This window comes from Phyllobates terribilis, unplaced genomic scaffold (assembly GCF_046119375.1).
Source record: "Phyllobates terribilis strain yellow unplaced genomic scaffold, ASM4611937v1 Scaffold_1__5_contigs__length_1240528914, whole genome shotgun sequence".
Classification (NCBI taxonomy): domain Eukaryota; kingdom Metazoa; phylum Chordata; class Amphibia; order Anura; family Dendrobatidae; genus Phyllobates; species Phyllobates terribilis.
Window position 1 is genome coordinate 355,984,909 of NW_027362761.1, and position 11,697 is coordinate 355,996,605.

The 11,697-nt window shown below is 43.6% G+C and overlaps 1 protein-coding gene across 5 annotated transcripts in view; it reads right to left on the reverse strand.

Annotated features, from left to right (window-relative positions):
• The window catches only part of ARL6IP4 (ARF like GTPase 6 interacting protein 4), a 36,282-nt gene extending 32,926 nt beyond the window's left edge, over positions 1–3,356 (reverse strand). For 3 of the 5 annotated variants that reach the window (XM_073676213.1, XM_073676217.1, XM_073676216.1), the window contains exon 1: positions 3,200–3,356. In XM_073676213.1, the coding sequence (XP_073532314.1) occupies positions 3,200–3,341 (142 nt within the window). In that variant the 5' untranslated portion in view covers positions 3,342–3,356. Of the gene's footprint in view, positions 1–2,888; positions 3,076–3,124 lie in introns of those variants that run through there. The other 2 variants (XM_073676215.1, XM_073676214.1) reach the window with 2 other exon arrangements.
• Between the last annotated feature and the right edge of the window lie 8,341 nt (positions 3,357–11,697).

The window sequence follows — 11,697 nt, forward strand, 5'->3', positions numbered from 1 at the left end:
TGCAAGATACCATGAAATTATTCCAGAGGCTTGCCTGTTCATAATAAATATCTAAGTTTCATCCTTAGAAAGCTAGTAAGAGCAAAGTATTTGTATATATTTCTATCCATTTGGACTTTGCTATTTCACTAGCGTTGCAGCTGTAAATGGAGTAAGGTCGCTTATGATATACTTTGTTTAGCCATCGTATTCGAGAATATTTTAGTCATTTAGCAGATACTTCAATAATTTCTATTAAATAGGAACCAGTCACGTTTTAGGTTACCCAAACTATGGACAGCATGAGGCTGGCTTCTATATTACAAACATCTATGCTTTTACGTTTCAGAAAAAAAAAAAAAACACAGGTGAAAGCGTGGATGGGGGAAAGGTGACTAGTCTAAAAGGTATGTCCCTGCCAGCTTCTCCTTGCCTACTCAGCCAAAATGCTCTACCTATGCACTCACATAGGGTAAGACTTGCCAGTAAGGGCTGGCTCGGTGGTTAGAACTGTTGCTTTTCAGCGCTGGGGTCCTGGGTTCAAATCCCACCAAGGACAACATCCGTAAAGAGATTGTATGTTCTCCCCGTGTTTGTGTCGGTTTTCTCTGGGTTCTCCGGTTTCCTCCCACACTCCAAAGACATACTGATAGGGAATGTAGATTGTGAGCCCCAATGGGGGCAGTGATGACAATATCTGTAAAGCGTTGTTAAATAAGATGGTGCTATATAAGTAAGCAAAAAAAATAAAATAAATCTAAAAGGACGGGCAGAAGCTGGTGCGGACATACCTCTTGGACTAGTTATTCATCACTGTTTTCAGCTATGTTTTTCTCTGAAACATCTCAGGGTCTGAGTAAAACACAGATGTTTGCAATGCAGAAGTCTGTCTCCAATTCCTGCTAGTTGAGCTGTGGTTCAGGCCCCCCATGAATTATGTGACAGGCTCCCATTAAAGATATTTAAGGTAAAGATTGGATTAAACGCCCGGCAGTAGTGTCAGAGGTATTGGCATCAGAAATAATTTTCAATCTATTGGTATTAGGCTGAACAACAAATACGCTATCTACTCTATAAAAACTTGGTGTAGGTAGCAGGGCTGTGAAGTCAGTAAGCCAAACCTCCGACTCCTCAATATCCCTGACCCCGACTCCACAGCCCGGCCTCACTACTGAGCGTGTACATTAAGTGCAGCACAGATTCATCTCAACTAAAAGCAGGTCAGGAACAGAACAGACATTTATAGGACATTTCATAACTTTCCCAAATTCTTATGAAAACATTTACAGCACATCCTGCATTGTACTATGTACCCAATTTACTATTTTAGGAGTCGGAGTCGGTCCATTTTATACCGACTCCACCAAAATGGACAGAGACTCCGACAGCCCTGGTAGGTAGGAAGGAACTCAGAGCCAGTTTGTATCTACATATTGTTACTTTGGTGTATCAAGGGGATAAAGGAAGGTGAGGTTGGGACTGTGGGGTGGGATTAGTCACATTTTTCTGAACAAAGTTTATGTAGAATTGGTTGCGGATGGTTATAGTTTGTATGTTAAGTTATTTCCTGTATAATTCAAATTCATGCTTATTCTGCTCTAATGTTTGTATTAACGTTGTCTCACTTAATAACATTTCCTTGATTAAAAAAATATTACATATATATTTATGGCATAATTTAATATGCCATATATGGCTACTCTTAGGGGAACAATTGCTGTAAATTCCCTAAACAACCCTCCCCCCAAGGAAGAAAAAAATAAAATCGGTATCCAGTATATACAGCACAGACCAAAAGTTTGGACACACCTTCTCATTTAAAGATTTTTCTGTATTTTCATTACTATGAAAATTGTACATTCACACTGAAGGCATCAAAACTATGAATTAACACATGTGGAATTATATACTTAACGAAAAAGTGTGAAACAACTGCAACTATGTCTTATATTCTAGGTTCTTCAAAGTAGCCACCTTTTGCTTTGATGACTGCTTTGCACACTCTTGGCATTCTCTTGATGAGCTTTCAAGAGGTACTTTGAAGAACCTAGAATAGAAGACATATTTTCAGTTGTTTCACACTTTTTTGTTAAGTATATAATTCCACATGTGTTAATTCATAGTTTTGATGCCTTCCGTGCGAATGTACAATTTTCATAGTAATGAAAATACAGAAAAATCTTTAAATGAGAAGGTGTGTCCAAACTTTTGGTCTGTACTGTATATAATAAAAAAAGTTGCTGCACCCATTAATGTTCAGGTAAAATGAGAATTGGGTACTTAGCTATTCTAGAAAAGTTAATTTACACAACCGTATTTCATAGTCTCTACAATGGCCTAACCTGAACTAACACGTCTTAAAAGTACCTATAAGACTAAGCGCAGATCAGTTGGCCCCACGGTCTGCCCGGGCATCGCTGTAATACCACATACATGAAAACATGATAGTGTGAACACGCACAAGTCTCAAAAGCAACGTATAATGCAGCTCACTGTCCAGGGAAATGCACTGAGGCTCCAATCAAGGGAATAGTTGACGCACAGATGTAATGTTACAGCAGCGATATAATATCCTACAAAGTGCCCTCACCTTACAAGATTAGCAGATTACCCCTTTATCAACATAGCAGGCAGTGTTTGTTTTATTAAAGTCAGGAATAGCTAGGAGCTTGCACTTCACATCCAGCAGTCTGTCCGGCCTACAAAGTGTTTGTTAACTATCTAAGGTGCAGCAAACAATACTTTTTTAATATAAATACAAAGCACATAGAAATATCAATCATCAGTGACCGAGAGTGTGAGGGAAACTCCTGGAAGCAAATAACCATAGGAAGAAAGCAGTCCACTATCACAGTAACAGTAGGCGGCAGACCTCCAGCTGTCAGTGCACAGGACATGTCCAGCCTCACCTTCCTCCTCAGGACCTAAAGGTAACAACCTCGGCTCTCATCCTGCAAACACAATACGAGTGTCAGCCAAGAACACGGAGAGTGGAGCGCTCCGTACACGGGTCCCCGGTACAATGCATCACGTCTGCAGTGTCCCAGTTAATGCAGGCAGCACGCATGCGCAGTATGACTGTCATCTCTATAAACGCAGCGATTTGTTACATTGCAGCGATACATAGTAAAAATGGACACCTCACCCGGAAGCCTAAGGGACAATAACAATAATGACGCCAATGCGGAGTGTGCACGAGTTAGTTCGTGCCTTTATTTACCTGACGGACTCTTTGTGCAACAGTTCAAAATGTCCCCGGATACTAAGATCCTCACGTATAGTTCCGAAGGTCTCCAGAGAGTGAATGTAGGAGTGTACCTGGAAATGCGGCATTTGTTATAGATCAAAGGGGTTGTCCACATTTCGAGGACAGGATAGATATAGATAATACATAGAAGGTGAGATAAATGATAGAGATGATAGATGCTAGATAGATTAAAAATAGATAATAGAGGGAGCTAGATAGATAATAAATGGTGAGATAATGATAGATATACATATAGATAGATAAAGATATAGATGATATATAGATAGAAAGATACTAGATAGATCGATGAAGAGATAGATTTTACTTAAATGCATGTATTTCAGGCTGAAATAATGTTTGCAATATATTTATTTAAATTCAAAATGTTAATTAAACTGAAGATATTGACGTGATGAGTCGGACTGCAACATCGTATCTAATAATTTTCTATAGTGTCGAATTGTGACATACAATCTCCTGTGACTGTAAATGTTTCCAAATGTGTTGGTTTCTCTGCCACTGGTTAGAAGTCACACACAACTCACTTGCCGAAGACTTCAATACAAGCAGCACAAGACAGCTCTAAAATAGTCGCCGGCAGCAAGTCACAGGCAAGTTGTACAAATCTATTTGTCTCACAACTTTTCAGAGAATTGGTGTCAGGCAATAAATGTCACCATGTATTCATAGCTTAAAGGGAACCTGTCATGTCCTAGCTACTATGTAAACTGCCCCCATAGCGTTGTTAGTTATACAGTGTGCATCACTAACACGCTTTTTTTTTTTTATTAAAATTGGTGCAAATATGACTATATAACATTTTATATACTTATCCTACCTGCTCATTCAGTCATAGAGGTGTAATCCTCGTAGTCAGTCACGGCTGGCGCTGCCCACGTATTTGAATCTTGCTCCTGGCAAGCGCTGAAGCCATTGTGGGGCGCTTGCGCAGTATGAGATGGCCAAGCAGTAAAGCTTGTATTGTGGAGCCGCATGTGCTACGACGAGGTGCTCCCAGAGCGTGCGCAGTGAAGTTCCCAGCTTCACTGTTTGCAGCCGGAACAGCTCGTCGTTGCGCATGCGGCTCCACAATACAAGCTTTACTGCTTTTCCATCTCATACTGTGCAAGCGCCCCACAATGGCTTCAGCGCTCGCCAGGAGCAAGATTCAAATACGTGGGCAGCGCCAGCCAGCGCTTACCGGGAAAAAAGCATGTTAGTGATGCACATGGCATCACTAACAACGCTATGGAGGCAGTTTACATAGTAGATCAGACATGACAGGTTCCCTTTAAGGCCACGTCACACAATCAGTATTTGGTCAGTATTTTACTTCAGTATTTGTAAGCCAAAATCAGGAGTGGGTGAAAAATACAGAAGTGGTGACTAGTGATGATAGAGTATGCCTCATTAACCCTTTCAGCGAGCATGCTCGGGTGCTCGCCGAGTATTTTGGCGTGCTCGGCATTTCATTCATTGTCGCCGCGCCTGCAAGTGTCACGGCTGTCTAACACAGCCGTGACACTTGCAGGTGCGGCGAAAATGAATAAAATGCCGAGCACGGCAAAATACTCGGCGAGCCCGGGTGTAATGAGGCATACTCGATCGTCAATAATGGTGACGTGTTTCTATTATACTTTTCCTCTGATTGTTCCTCTCCTGGTTTTAGCTTACAAATACTGAGGTAAAAAACTCACCAAATACTGAACATGTGAATGTGGCCTAAGAATTACAAACATCTGACAGACCATCAGAACAAGTTCACTGATGGATTCTCAGTTCATTCATTCTGAAAACAGTGATAGTAAGTGCAACAAAGAGGCTACAGATGGCAAACAGTGTATACTTTTTAATGAAACCCAATAGAAAAAATGGTTTGTGTTTTCTTAAAAAAAAAAAATCCCCAAAGGTGGACAACCACTTTCACGCTTAGGAAGTTTACCTCAAACAAACACTCATGACAGGATAAAAACTATTTTGTTTTTTATTGGCTTGAGTATTCATTACTAAAGCAGCACACTTTGTATATCACAGTTAGATGGCCATATAAATCGGACTGAGATTGGATCGCAGTGCACGGACTGGCTGCCTGCTCTCCCTACTCGGGCATGGCAGCTTCATGTATTTCTATGCAGCTGTCACGCTCGGGTCGGGAGAGCCACCGGCCAGTCCATGCCCTGCAGTCCGATTTATACAGCCATCTGACTGTGCCCTTAGGATGGGGCTACATAATGATTCTGTAAGGCTCCAGCCAAAATACCGGACAACATCGCTCAGTATGACTAACCCTTTCATAGCCAATAGGGTCTATCTGCCACCACTGGTGTCTGCTATTTGGACCGGCCCTTCTGGTTTTTTTGATTCTTGTAAGGAAGAACACATAAATTACAATGCAGATGTGAACAGAACCATATGTGATGTTCCCAACTACTGCACCAAATTCAGCAACTTTGGCACAAATTGGTCACATTTTTTTTAGCCCCGTCAAATCAATTTTCTAATAGTGGAATCAATTGCAATTTTGTAACCAGATTTGTGTTATTGTAGAATTTATTGACTTTCATATGGACCTTAACACTGTTTAGTCCCATGACTGTCAGCGAAGTGGGACTAAATCTATTTTCAAGGATAACCAGCTGAATTGTGAAAACAGCTCTGTGTATATAGGGTATGTGTATATAACGGCCCTTATTCATCAAAAGTCAGAAATCTGGCTTAAAACATTTTGAAAAGTCACAAAGTTTTGTGCAATACAAGCGGTCTGTGCAACAAAATTTTGTGACCCTTGTAGTTTTCACACCTGTTTCAGGCAGCTCTGCCAATATGGGTGGGGCTGGGGTTCAACGAGGGATGACGATGCCCTTGTGTAAAATTCATGAAGAGCTTTGGTGTACCTTACATCCCTGGAGCAAGATTTGTAGCAAGGAACATGGAGGCGCACACCACCCTTTAAGACGTGTCTGACTCATTAAGAGGCGTGTGCTCCGGTTAATATGCCGAGATTTTAAATCAGAAGACACTTCAGGAAACTCTGGTGTATTTTTTTTTCTGAAGTGGTTTATTTCAAGTGTTTATTTCTGTTAGGCAGCGTGCCGACGAAGCATTTTCCAAGCGTTTATGCTGCGGAATTTACGCAGCGTAAACGCTTGGTAATCCGTCCCCCATGGTCCCCAATGACAAGCCGCAATGTCAATGCCCATGCTGCGCTCAAAAATCCGCAGCATGTCCATTAATTTTGCGGACACGTAGCGTAATCGCCGCCATTGACTTGCATTGGACCGCGTGACATCCGCATCACTACATATGCACAAGCGGATATCACACGGTTCAATGTGCGGATGGTACCCAGGTCTAGAGGAGAGGAGACTCTCATCCAGACCTGGGTACCATAGAAACTGTAAAAAAAAGAATTTAAAATAAAAAATAAAGATTATACTTACCTTCCGATGTCCTCCCGGTGTTTTCTCCCCTTCGTCTGGTCTGCTGTATGGGTCGCGGTGTTGTGAAGGACCTGCCATGACGTCATTGAGTCATGTGACCTGTCACATGACTCAATGACGTCACCTTAGGTCCTTCACACCACCGTGAGCAGTGCAAGAGACCGGACGCAGCAGAGAAAACACCGGGAGGACATCGGAAGATAAGTATAATATTATTATTTTTATTTTTTTTTTACCATTCTTATTCTTTTTTTTTTTTTAACTAACTTGGTCACACTACTATAAATCCATGCTGGTTGCATGGATTTATATAGTGTGAAGAAGTTGTCAAGCACTTTTCCAAGTGATGCTAAAATCGCTTGGAAAAGCGCTTGATAACCCGCATGCAGAAACGCATGCAAAAACGCTTGGCAAACGCTTCTACCTGGCGGGAAAAAAAGCATGTAAAAACCGCATGCGTATTTCCTGCCAGGGAGAAGCGGAAAAAATATGCAGCATTTCTGCATCATGGGCGCATAGCCTTAATGTTGATGATTATGGCTTACAGCCAATGAAAACACAAAAGTCATTATCTCAGTAAATTAGAATACTTTATAACAACAGCTTGAAAAAATGATTTTAAAATCCGAAATGTTGGCCTACTAAAATGTATGTTCAGTAAATGCACTCAATACTTGGTCGGGGCTCCTTTTGCATCAATTACTGCATCAATGCGGCGTGGCATGGAGGCGATCAGCCTGTGGCACTGCTGAGGTGTTATGGAAGCCCAGGTTGCTTTGATGGCAGCCTTCAGCTCGTCTGCATTGTTGGGTCTGGTGTCTCTCATTTTCCTCTTGACAATACCCCATAGATTCTCCATGGGGTTAAGGTCAGGCGAGTTTGCTGGCCTATCAAGCACAGTGATACTGTTGTTTGTAAACCAGGTATTGGTATTTTTGGCAGTGTGGACAGGTGCCAAGTCCTGCTGGAGAATGAAATTTCCATCTCAAAAAAGCTTGTCGGCAGAGGGAAGCATGAAGTGCTCTAAAATTTCCTGGTAGACGGCTGCGCTGACTTTGGTCTTGATAAAACACAGTGGACCTACACCAGCAGATGACATGGCTCCCCAAACCATCACTGATTGTGGAAACTTCACACTAGACCTCAAGCAGCTTGGATTGTGTGTCTCTCCACTCTTCCTCCAGACTCTGGGACCTTGATTTCCAAATGAAATGCAAAATTTGCTTTGCATTTACTTAGTGTCAATGACTGCCTTCTGGACATCTGTCAAGTAATCAGTCTTCCCCATGATTGTGGAGCCTACTGAAACAGACTAAGGGACCTTTTTACATGCTTAGGAAGCCTTTGCAGGTGTTTTTTGTTAGTTATTTTAATTTACTGAGATAATGACTTTTGTGTTTTCATTGGCTGTAAGCCATAATCATCAACATTAACAGAAATAAACACTTGAAATAGATCACTCTGTTTGTAATGACTATATAATATATGAGTTTCACTTTTTGTATTGAAGAACTGAAATAAACTTTTTGATGATATTCTAATTTAGTGAGATGCACCTGTACGTGGTCAGTAAGATAATTGGAATTCTTGCAGGAAAGGACTTAAGCATCTGGTAGACGTTTTTGCAAAATATAAATTAGTAAATTTTTTTGGGTTTCAAAATAGGAAACTAGAAACCTCAACATTGAAATTGCAGTTATGCCACCCTACACCATAATCCCAGGAGTAGGAGGTGTGACCTTCTCTTTGTGAAGGCCTCTTCTTTGACTTCTCGCAACCGCACGCAAAGGCTACCATTCTGCAGAGTAAGGCCAGTCACATTTGATCACATCTGGTGAGAGAGCATCAGATGCAACGTTAATGACACTCGGCTCCTGCTCTGCTGCGAGCGTGAGCCGAGTGTCAGTTCTCTGTGCTCTGATTCTCTCGCATGAGAGGTTCGCAGCACAGCTGTGGAGGAGACGGAGAAATTAATTTCTCCATTGCTGGCATCTGCAGGCAGGAATAGCACTGCACTTGGGTGATATCCGAGTCCGATTTTTTTATTGGATTGCATTCGGCCGATTTAACTACAAGTGGGAGCGAGCCCTAAGACAGTAATGGAGGCTGGAATAGAGATCTATCCTCTTCACTTATGAGAACCACATTTGTCTTGAATACAATGATATTAGGAAATTGGGCTGTAGGTTATGTGGGCCTTAAAAAGAGACTGTCACACCTACCTTACTACCAGAATTATTCTGAGTGGCGGCATAATGTATGGCCAAGGAGTTTTCAACACACCACTAGGCCACATGTTCCTTGTGCTACTGTGGGCAGCCTGCGTGGCATAAATGTACTACCATGGCCTGCAGCATCTCCAGACTTGTCTCCCACATCTCGAGCATCATTGATAGGCAAATGCCGATGTCTTGATGATTTGTGTTCATTCAGTGTGACAGGACATACCTCAGACAACCATTTATAACTTCATTGATAGCATGCCAAGGTGTGTAAGTGCATGTATTGCTGTGGGAGGAGCTCATACTCAATACTGAATAAATCAAGATGATTTAAAAATTTTGCTTCAATTTTTTTAGTATTTGCATATTATCAATGTCTATCAATCCTGTGATTTTCATAATTCTACTAGATGGTGGCCCGATTCTAACGTTTCGGGTATTCTAGAATATGTATGCGGCCGACCGGGCGCAATGAGCAGAGCGGTGTTTAAATTTGGCGGCAATATCGCTGATTGGTCGTGGCCGGCGACCGCGACCAATTAGCAAAGCAGTGTTTAAATTTGGCACCAATATTGCTGATTGGTCACAACCGCCAACCGCGGCCAATCAGCGAACCGTGTTCGTGAGGACCTGAGAGCGTGTTTAAATTTGGCGCCAAAATCGCTGATTGGTCGCGGCCGGAGACCGCGACCAATCAGCAAACCGTGTTAGCGAGGACCGAAGAGCGTGTTTAAATTTGGCGCCAAAATTGCTGATTGGTCGCGGCCGGCGACCGCGACCAATCAGCAAAGCAGTGTTTAAATTTGGCGCCAATATCGCTGATTGGTCGTGGCCAGCGGCCGCGGTTCGCTGGAGGTCAGCAGCGCCGCCGGTCATCTCCCAGCTGCATCGCCGCTGACCTCCATGCAGCAGATGAGCCACTAACGGCCGCCATCTTTTTCTGAAATCCCGCGTCGCTGATTGGCCGGGGCCGGACCAATCAGCGACGCGGGATTTCCTGGACAGAAGGACAGACAGACAGACGGGATAAGACGATTATATATATTAGATGACTTTCCTTTTTGATGTTGCAATTTATATGTTGAAAAAGCCAGTTTGAAGCACTGACTCCTCTTGTTCTAGCCATACAGATCGCTGCTGGCACCTGCTTCCTCCTTTCAGAGGGGCGTAAGAGGAGAATAGGTAACAGAGGATGGTATATGTTGGGGATTTGTGGGGAAATGTATGACTGCCAGCTTATTGTAAACTCATCCATTTTATTAATGTGTGTACCTCATCAATCTGGTGCGCAGTTTTCTTTATGGTTTGTTTATAAAGTATGTTCAATAATGGAGTTTTTGTAGTATTTCACTTGAACTAGTGCCCAACCAGCCCTTTTATTTTGTAACATTTAACAGATAAATGTTATGCTGCGTTTTTACATAGCAAATGTATGGAAGTATGTGCAGCAGGACTTAACTCCTCGTGGCAAAAACCGCAAAGTGCGGGTAACGCATATGAAATTGGTGGTAAATAGGGTTGAGCGAGTATGTTCTGTCCGAGTATGCTCGGGCCGAGCTCCGAGTATTTATAGCTGCTCGGTGATAAGGTTAAATCGCTCCCGTGTGCATGATTTGCAACTGTTTGACAGTTTTATTACATGGGAGGAATGTCTATTTCTTACACATTCCTCACATGTAATAAAACTGTCAAACAGTTACAAATCATGCACACGGGAGCGATTTAACCTTATCACCGAGCAGCTATAAATACTCGGAGCTCGGCCCGAGCATACTCGGCGAAAGGGTTAATAGAACATACTCGCTCAACACTAGTGGTAAACCATTAGCGTTATTTCCATACAGCACACTATCTCCTTTGCTTTCACATTGAGAAAATGTGACGCTCACAGCCCAACCCTGAGAGATGGGGGTACTCGGAGCCGGGTCAGATGTTGGGGGTTGTAGCCGTGGCCTGGACCCGTTCCGTGCCCAGGGCCGTCACATTAAAAGATGTAATGGGCTTTCAGGTTTTGGTGTTAATCGAGTGGTTCTATTGACTACGCCACCTGTGGTTCCTGGTGATCCTCCACCAGCGCTGCGTTCAGTCCTCTGAGGCGGGATGTAGTGGCAGCAGCAGATGGTACTACTCCCCACAGGGGGAGCAGGGCCTCAGGGCAGAGGAGACAGGAGGATGGGGATTGTAGTGGGAGATGTGGTGCGGTGCCGTGTTGCAATAAGAAACCGGAGGCCATAGGGGTAGTGTTCCAAGCTTTACTCACGGTAGAATGCACAGCTGCAAGGCTTCTCCCAGCTCCTCACGACGCGCTGCGGTCACCAGGACCGGGGGTCCGACAACCTCCGGGTAGTTCAGGTGCTTTGGTCAGGACACCGCACCAGAGTGTTCCTAGAAGTTCCCACTAGGTCCTCTCCTGTCCGTATGTGATGCGTGTACTAAGGCCGGGTCTCCCTCTGGACTATGCACAGAACAAGGGTACGGGTGGCAACTCCGCTCCGTCCGTTACCCGGTGGGATCCACTGAGCCTCCGGGCTTCTCCGACTAAGACGTGAAGTGACAGAGTCAGATATCGGGGGCCGGTACCCCTTTTGCAGCAGGACTCCCTCTGACTAGGCCAGAATAGTGAGGACAGGTGGCGTATACCGCTCCGTCTGCATCCCCCTGGGATCCTTTTGCCTGCAGAGCTTTACTCCTCTGCTCCCCTCAGGCCTTCTTGGGTTGGGACCTTGACCGGGTAGAGACAGCCGTTAACTCTAGCCCACTCCTCGACTCAAGGCCAGAGTACGAGGACCGTGTCCCCATCAACTGCAGG